At 47.6% G+C, this 9,091-nt stretch overlaps 1 protein-coding gene across 1 annotated transcript; it reads right to left on the bottom strand.

Moving 5' to 3' along the window:
* Positions 1-2,673: 2,673 nt before the first annotated feature.
* Positions 2,674-7,672, bottom strand: KLF11 (Kruppel-like factor 11). Its single transcript, XM_010148786.1, has 4 exons — positions 7,634-7,672; positions 7,313-7,567; positions 5,014-6,007; positions 2,674-2,995 (listed from the first exon to the last, which is right to left on the bottom strand). Exons 1-4 carry the CDS (start codon positions 7,670-7,672, stop codon positions 2,691-2,693), a joined length of 1,593 nt encoding a protein of 530 aa, XP_010147088.1. The 3' UTR covers positions 2,674-2,690.
* Between the last annotated feature and the right edge of the window lie 1,419 nt (positions 7,673-9,091).

Genomic DNA, 9,091 nt, shown 5'->3' with positions numbered 1-9,091 from the left:
GGGAAGTGAACTAGCGAGCCCTAAAGTCTTCTGCTGGCCTAGATATATATAAGCCGATCCAGATGGATTTACACAGTTCTGGAACAGGCGCGTAGGAAGTCTGAAAATTCACAATTTTTTGATGATTTAAAACAAGTCACATGACATACTTTTTATTTGGTAGTAGTTAAAAACGGGTACAAAACCACAATTCCATTTTTTTAAAATATAGGCTCAAAATAAAACGACTGAACAAGCGAGTTCAGGCAGTACAGTGCAAAGAGAGCAGCTATCCCAGCCGTGCCGGATCCGTACACAACCCTTACGCGGCAGGAAGGAAGGGAAGGAGCAAAGAGGGCAGAGGCAGGCATGCCGCGGCTCAGCTGCTGGTGCACATCCCCAAGGGCAGAGCCCCAGGCCCCGGACGAGGCGGCGCACACCTCGCAGGAGCGCGCGGGCCGGGTAAACCTAACAGAAAGGGAGCTGCTGCTTTTCCCATCGTGATATGCACGCCTTTCGGAAGTCCAGGTTTTCCAGCACAATGCAACAAACATGACGATTTACTGAATTATGTGATGAGTTTCTGGGCTGGTTTATGTCAGTGAACACTGTAAACAGTCTATAAAAATGAAGTACTGAGTTGGCTACGGGACTGAGACGGGACACCCCTCCCGCGCTGAGAAGCATGCTAAAACGGCCTCCAGAAACCAAACTTCTTGTGAGGAAAAAAGAGGAGCGGCATCTTCTCTTTCTTCACCACATGAATTTGGACAACTGGGTCCCGACACGGAACAGCAATGCTACAAGCCATCCACTTTACCAGGAGGAGGGGTTTGGGGCGAGCCCTTTGGGGAGCACAAAGCGAGGTTTGCACCTCCCCTTCTCGCTCTGGTTAGCGGGACGCCAGGGTGCAGACGGTTGAAAGGTCGGGCACAAGCGCTGCGGTACACTCGGCACGACACTCCAGCGCAGTTTGAAACGCGTTACCCTTCACTGCAACTACGGGCTCACGCGTAAAAAAGAACGCCGTATTCCGCTTGTAAGAGAAACGGGTCTCTGCCGATTTCCGGGGAGCGCCAGCAGGGATCAGCACGTCAGCGCCTAGGCCAGAGCCGCGCTTCGCCCACACCAAGCGGCAAGACCAGGAGTTTAGCACGACGATGCAGTGCAAGAGAGCATGTTCCGAGTTATCCACATCTTACACATCCAGGAAAGAGTCCTCCTCAGTGCTCAACTAAGCTTCAGTGTAGGAGTGGCTGAATGGAAGAGTCCAGGAGGAGTAAGTGCTATGGGAGTATCTCATCCAGCAGGCGAGCTGCCTCGAAACAGCACCTGGTGCCCGACAGCACGACTGTTCTGCTGTCGGCTCCCTGCGCGCGTGCATCCTTCCGCGCCACGGAAAGCGAGCAGCCCGACTGCGCTACGGGCAGTTTTATCGCTCCCACCACGCCGTTACAACACGGCACTCCTGCAACCGGCGATTCCACTTCTCGGCCGTAGTTACACCTGGCGTAAAAGAAAATCCATTCGACAGGCAGAGTATCTCATTTAATAGAAAAGGGTGATTTTATACAAAGGACTGTGGAGAAGTATAAGGCCACATGAAGAGCATCATCAGGTTGACATGGTGGCTATCTCTTACGACACGATTAGTACTTCCTCGGGTGCTTTGATACAGGTAAAGGAAAGCCTTGAACAATTTCCTATAAGGTGCACAAGCATCCACGATACATAAAAACCCCTTAATTTTCTATTTCTCCTGTACTCAAAAAAAATATAAACAGAGACCCAGCTAATTATGCACGGGTTATCTTGCCATTTTTGCATTCTTCTGTAGATTCTGATATGCTGGTTTAGTAGGACTGAAAGTAAAGCATAACTTTTAGTGTCAAAGCTTCTAAACAATGTTTGTGTTTCTCCCTCCATCAGAGCAGCCTGGCTCCTCCAAACTTGGCTCTGGTGGATTTTTTGCCCAGTATGTCAAACTTCTACCGACGGCTTCCACTTGCCCAGGGTATGAACTTATAAAACGTGGAGCATTTCAACACTACTCTGTGGAAAGAAAGTCATTCTGGTTTGGTTTGTTTTAAAACTGATGACACATTTGGATCTCAAACCTCCAATGTCACCTACGTAAGGAGGGTGTAACAGCACCAGCCCACTGCAGGATCGGGATCTGCAGGTGTGAAAATCCCAGCTACTGAGAGTTATCAAATATGTGCTTACAAAATGCTCTGAATGCAGTTTTTTAGGTTCACCGAAAAGGAGTCTCCAAAACCCTGGGTCTCATCCTGCACACCCCTACTGATGCAGGTCAAGTACTTTGCCTGCATAACGAGACCAAAATGAATAAATACAAAATATATTTGGTATAGAAAATACTAGTATAAAAATTAAAAGTCACCCTGTTTTACTGTCCATCGGAATATTAACAGCAAGCATTACAAGTGACTTTTTTAACCTATTGCCAAAAACCATTTCCCAAGAGTTTTGCTTTCCTGAAGTGCTGGTGATTGCATTTGCCCAAGTATTGAAAAAAACCAAACACGGAAGGGATGAGGAAAGATAGGATAGATTTCTCACATAGCATTATTAACAGAGGACCCAAAGGAAACTAAAGTATGCACAAACACAGGGGAAAAAAGCCACTGTCAGTTTTCTTGTAGCTATCAGAGAGCTTCAGAAAGCTTGGAGAGAAGGTGCTTCTCCCACTAGCCCTGACAGACGGAGGACGGCATGGGGATGAGCATACTCAGAGCACTGCTGCTCTTCGGTTTGTCTGCTGTGGCGATTCTGTTGAGTTTGCCAACCTCTGTCTGCCAGCTGGGGATCTTCTTCGTGGTCATATGGCGGCGGGTGTGCTTTGTCAAGTGGTCGCTGCGCATGAAGCGACGCTCACACACGGGACAAGCAAACTTCTTCTCTCCCGTGTGAGTTCTACGGTGGCGTGACAGTTCATCTGAGCGGGCAAACTTCTTGTCACAGCCTTCCCAGTTGCAGCTGAAAGGCTTTTCTCCTGCAGGACAGAAAAGAAGCAGAACTTACTTTTGAGAAGCTGTGTTACAGTTTTATCGAAGACCTAACTTAAATCCCGCCTTGCAAAAACCGATGAACTCCACAGGACTGCTCCTGTGTGCAGTCAACATTAGATTAAGCTCCAGTTGTGTTCCAGAGAAAAATCATAGTTATCATTTCTACTTATTCCTTCATATTTCTTTAATGTTCTTCTTTAATCAAGTCTGTATTTTTTCTCAGCTGTCCAAAGCCCCAGTTTAAAGAAAAGACTGTTCACAGAGCTACCTTATCTGTTGACTGAACTAGAAGCAACACCCTGTCTCCAGCCCTGTGTGACCACACTCCACGTCCGCTGCACGTCATCAGCAAATGCCACGGGCAATCGGGAAGCCTGGAATGGAACCGCAGGGTCCGGCTGCTCGAGGGACCCAGCGCTAGGCACAAACACACCGCCCCAGCACCTAACACCAAGGAATGGCCTGTCCTGCCATCCCCACGCAGCTGGAGGGCCAACAGACAGCCAGGGGAGGTCTGCACGCCCAGGGACGACAGCATCAGGAATGCTGTCCATGACAGTTTCTGCTCATCCTAGGTGACTGCTTAACATGAAACACATCCTAAACAACGTGATCTACTGCCTGCAACCCCCATAAAGGTCAAGATTAACATCTACCACGTGACCCAGATTTATGGTAACACTTTGGAGTAGAACATGTGTCCAGCAAAAAGGAAGTCCCACAGAAGTGTTGGTCTGATTCCATCTATTGAGAGTAAAGTTCTACTACTATGTGGTACCACCTAGCTACTCCGTGGGCAGGGGCAAGGTGGGAAAAGAAAACTAAACTACTCTGCCCACTCATCTCGTAACATGGACTGGCCAGTGAGGGTTCAGTGTGCTTCACTATGCTGTGTGTGTCCCACGATACAGGGACACACACAGCTTCCCTATGGATCAGCAGCATCACGTGCTCAAAGCGAGACACTTCTTGCCAGACTGCGTTTATCCTGGAGTGCCAGGTTAACTGAGCAGCCTGCAACACTTACCCTCAAGCCAGAAGCAGAGGCATCATCTACCTCTGAACTCTGGTTTACCAGGATTATCAGGTTCATATGGGGTTTAAGCTCTTTCCCCAAAGGAACTGTAAGGACAAGCTGGCACACTCATGCAAGTCCTGCCACGGAAGCTGACATCCAGTGAACTACAGTGTCTGTGGGACAAGGAAGGTTGGGGGCGGGGGACGGGAAGCCAAGGGAAACCAAAAGTAGGCAGACTTTTGAATGAGCTATTCTGTACCAATCTCCCACTACACCGATCCCTCAACATCAAAAATAGTCCCTGAGAACTCCAGGTTAGTCTTAACAGTATCTTGAAGCCAGAAAAAGGTAAGTAAAACACATGTATACTGTCTCCACACTGACCAGATTTTATGGAGCTCCTATTAATTACAATTAATTTCTATTTACCTTTAAAATTCCCTTCCTGTAACTGAATAAACTGCTACGTTCCTGCAGCCATTCCACTTCCTAACACAGTAGCCCAAAATCTCAGTGCGTTCCCATTTAGCCCTAACAAAACTCTGGAAAAAACGTGCTGTTTCTGTCTTTCTCTCTTTTCGTTTACTCGTGGAACAATTAAGACTAACTACCTGTACTACGGTTTGCTTACACGAGACCTTTCCATGCCCCAAAAGAAGGGACTTGCACAATTCATTTCGATCTAGTCCAGATGGCAGGATTCCACCCAAATCTAAACATACACACACAGAAGGCAGAGCTTCGCTCCAACTAAAGCATGTGAAATTCAACTAACACTGTGGGGTCAGCTGAGGTCTCAGAACAAAGTCTGTCTTGTTTTGCTTGCCCACAGAGAATGAACATTCCTCCCTTCTCTGAGAGAAGCGTAAGTTTCCCGATCACCTGCCTCTTCCCTTTCCCACCCCCTCGCCCCCAAAACCCGTGCATTTCAGCACTCCAACACAAGCCAGTGCCAGAGCCACAGAAGAGCCCTGTCCTACTCACCAGTGTGGGTGCGAAGGTGGGCTTTGAGGTGGGAACTCTTGAAATAGGTTTTCTTGCACCCAGGGAAGTTGCAAACGTAATTCCTCCGTCTAGAAAAGTCCATCTGGGGGGCGCAGCTTTGACCAGAAGCGATGAACACAGGAGCAGGAGCAAGGGGCAGTAATTTGGTGTTCCCGACAGTCATTACTGTTTGCGGGCACTGTGGTGGCTGTGTGACAGCAGTCTGTGGAAGAACCAACATGACAGTCCCCTGAGGCACAGAAGGTCCCATGAGTACAGGCTGAGGGAGCGGGGCCGTCTGCGGTAAGATAGGTTTCATGGGAGTCGAGACTGTTGGTGTTGAAGGCTTGACATAGGCATTGATCATACTGCTTTGTCCATTTAAAGGGATCATTTGACAGAGAACCTGGGGGCTTGAAACGGGGGCAGGTGTCACTGGGGTAGCTCTTTTTTGCAAGTCATTCTCACAGTTCTTTGGTAAGTGGGTCTGCGGCGAAACGGGCTGGACTTGTAGTTGTCCTTTATTGGTCGCGGTATCACTGGAGTCATGTGCGTAAGGTTGATGTACCGGAGAGAGTTCGTTAACTACATCATCCGCAGCACACGTATCCTGTGGCAGTCTGGAATGTCTTCGCTCACCCGCTCCACACCAGTCTCTGGAAGTGCTGTAGCCTGAAGTTACCTCTGTTTTCTCTTGCACGGCAGGAACGTGATGGTAAGCAGAACTATCACCTGTGTGACGTATCACGCTTGTTGCCATAGCCCTGCAAGGCTGAGGGGCAAAGGATTCAGATATCACTGGCTTCTGGCTGCACTGTCGCTCGATATTGATAACAGATGGCTTGGTTATGGGAGAGGCACCAGTCGCTGATGTGACCAAGCAGGCAGCTGTATTTGCCATGACAGTCCTTGGTTTGGAATAAGTGACTTGTGAGGAGAGGAGCATAGCAGCTGATACCTCAGCAAAGTCAGGGCTGTGCGGAGGGGTCATGCACTGCAAAAAAGACAACACCGTTATACAACAGTGTAATTTCATAGCATGGTTTTTTGCACTTTTTACTGTGAAAAGTAAAATTACATCCCCTCCCCAGAATCTCAAAACCTGTCTCTTGGGACAGACTGACTAAAGCAAACGCTGCCTCATCTGATGGCCGTTCCGAGTATGCTCAAAAACATGTTAATAAAAGGAAGGCAATGAAGCAGATGTAAACCTGCATAAAACATTGCATGACTACCCACTGCACTACAAAACTCCCTCATTCCTTTCCCCTCAGCAACGGGTGCAGCTGTAAGAGGCTATGAGCACTCTGGCGTTCATAGAAAACAGACTAGCCACAGACAGCAATACTGCACCCTTTCAATCTCAAGCTCTCAATCTTTTATCAATGATTTCCTCATCAGCTGGTGGCTACTTCAGAGATAAATACAATTGGAACTGCTTTGTCCCTTCTTATTCATCCATTTCTCTCTACCCTCTCTTACTGCCACCACCTCTCCTTCCTCCTTTACCACTGAAATCACATGCCTATCTCCTGTGCCACTCAAGAGACAATGTCAACACTGAGCAGCAGGAGTATGAGAGAAGTCCATCACCGAGCTGCCGTACTATCACAGCCTCTTCCCTCTATTATTCCCTTTTTTCCTGACATACCTGCACACTAGAAGCCTACTGGTTGAAATGGTCCTTGACCATCTGAAACCTGGGTGGTGCCAAGCCCTTTTTTAATACCTACTTTTGTTGCAACATAAATGGCAACAAAAGATATTGTGATTCAACCGACATTAGTCAGCCAGAGTAGAACAATGTGCCGGAGAAATAACAGACTACATGTAGAAACACATAGCACAGAAACTAATTAAAGTGTCTAATTCGTAATGGTAACCTGTACTTTCTCTTATAACGACCAGAGTAAAGCCAAATGTCATCAAGAGGCTCTCTCATAAAATGCTTGCCAAATCACTGAGGCTCACTCTGCCGTTCTCAAAGTACTCCAAGGAACCATCCTGACGGCACCCTCAGCTCACCTGTCAAATCAAATAACCTGTCAGCAAGAGCTTTCCCGTCTAGATTTAACAAGGGACCAAACCCCTACACCGGCCATTCCAGAGGCAGCAGAAAAACCCTAACTCAGCACACCCACCTCACTATTCTGTATATACACACACTGGCTGTACCCTAACCATTCCAGGCAGGGACACAGGAGCAGGGTGGGTACCTTTTCCCAGCCAAGCTAAAACACAGCAAAGATGTAACATCCAGATGGCAGTTGTATTTACTTTGCATTTATGTTTTTCTTACCAGTGTAGATAAATAGTCCTTTGGTAACTCGGACGTAGCCTCAGCATGCATTGTGAAATCACCAGAATCCGAGAAGGGCGTAAGTGGCCTTATCTTTAATATGTCACCTTTCTGCGATCTTTGACCCCAGGAGCTCATACAAACAAGCGCTTCAACAGCTTCAATGTCGTTCTGCTCCAAGGTGCTGCAGGTAGACCTTTCGCTGTCATGACGCTGCCTTTCACGGATAGACTCATAGATGTCCACAATGTCAACCTAAATGTAATTGGATTACTGGCTATTAGGACAAGTCAGAATACAAAGCCGTCACCGCCCACATACTGTCTGCTCACGATGAAGGTCATCTGAAACGGATCCCATGCCTGCGGCAAGACTTTTACCAACCAGCTCAACTCTTGCCCTCCCCCACCAGCTCATCTCCCCACCCCTGTTACTCTTAAAAAAACCCAGAAGTATGATTTGCAGGAAAGGAACAGACACGGGCACAGCTCACGTTTCCAGAGTTACTGTCCAGGATTACACTGCTCTGAATAAACACACCCCATGCTTGCATACAAGCAAAAAGAAGGGAAAAAACCCTTAACTTCCAACCTCATTTACACAAGGTTGTTTCCTGGCCCCAAAAGGCAACTGCTATTCAGCACTAAACTCAACCTATAGCATTTTGAAGATAAATTTCAGCTGACAGTAAGATGCTTTGAGGTACGATTACTGACTCAGGGTACCACACCTTGCAAAAGCATTTTAATCTTATTTTTTCCAATGGGGAAGCCGGAGAAGGAAGGAAAACAGTCTTCAAAGTGCAGTGGGAATTGTTTGTATCATACTTGAGAAAGGCATGGTAGGTGCTAGGTATCCCAAAATGCATTACGAGTAACATGAAGACAAATGTAATCATATTGTTTCCAAACATAAGCATCACAGAAAGTTTGTGTGTCTATGTGTACGTACACGTGCAAAACACTTCCCTACAAAAGGATACCCAAACTTCATAAAGCTCTCTCAGGGCTTGGCAGTGACTCTAAAACCTACGTTACTCAGGTTTATCGCTCACATGTCAGCTCAATCTCAACCAGACGTTCAAACTCTCCCGTCTTTAGGCACACAACTGTGAACGCTGCGATTCAGAAGCATGGACCAAGATTCTCGAGCCCAATGCTGTTCTACAGCGTGCTCATATACTGTAGCAAAAGGGTTTTAACTAAAAAAGCGCTGCCACCACACCGTTAGCATGGCCTAAAGCCCTAGGGGGAACTATACTGGCTGGGTGACATCACTCACACACCTACGTCAACGAGTTACTGAGTGAAGTAATGTGAAATCAGCCTGTCTCAGCAGCATCACAGAGCTGCGTGGCATTGTCTCCACTACAAGGATGTGCAAGGTAAACATAATGGATCTAAAACACCAGTACTGCACTCACAAGAGGACTTGTGCCTAAAACAAGAGGAACCACACATAGAGATGTCAAGCCTGGGGGCAGGAAGGGGTTAGAGCACTCTAAAGCGATTAACTGCTCCGAGAGAGACTTCTAAGAATTTCCATTGAAATTAATGGGAACGGGAACGAGGTCAAACCCCGCTGTGCCTGCAAGCCTGGACCCAGCCAGCCTGTCAACCAGGAGCCACACCAGGTGAGGCTCTGCACTGAGCGGCCAGAAAGCCTGAGAGCGCTCCTCAAAGCAGGAGCGCCGGCGACCAAGCCAGCGGATTTACTCTTTGCAACCCTACGTTTCAGGAGAGCGGATTTCCCTAAAGAAACATGGAAAAAATATTCCAC

Source organism: Eurypyga helias, unplaced genomic scaffold (genome assembly GCF_000690775.1).
Source record: "Eurypyga helias isolate BGI_N326 unplaced genomic scaffold, ASM69077v1 scaffold45443, whole genome shotgun sequence".
In the NCBI taxonomy this organism is placed as follows: Eukaryota; Metazoa; Chordata; class Aves; order Eurypygiformes; family Eurypygidae; genus Eurypyga; species Eurypyga helias.
Note: the sequence above shows the minus strand (reverse complement) of the source record. Positions and strands in the feature narration are given on the sequence as shown.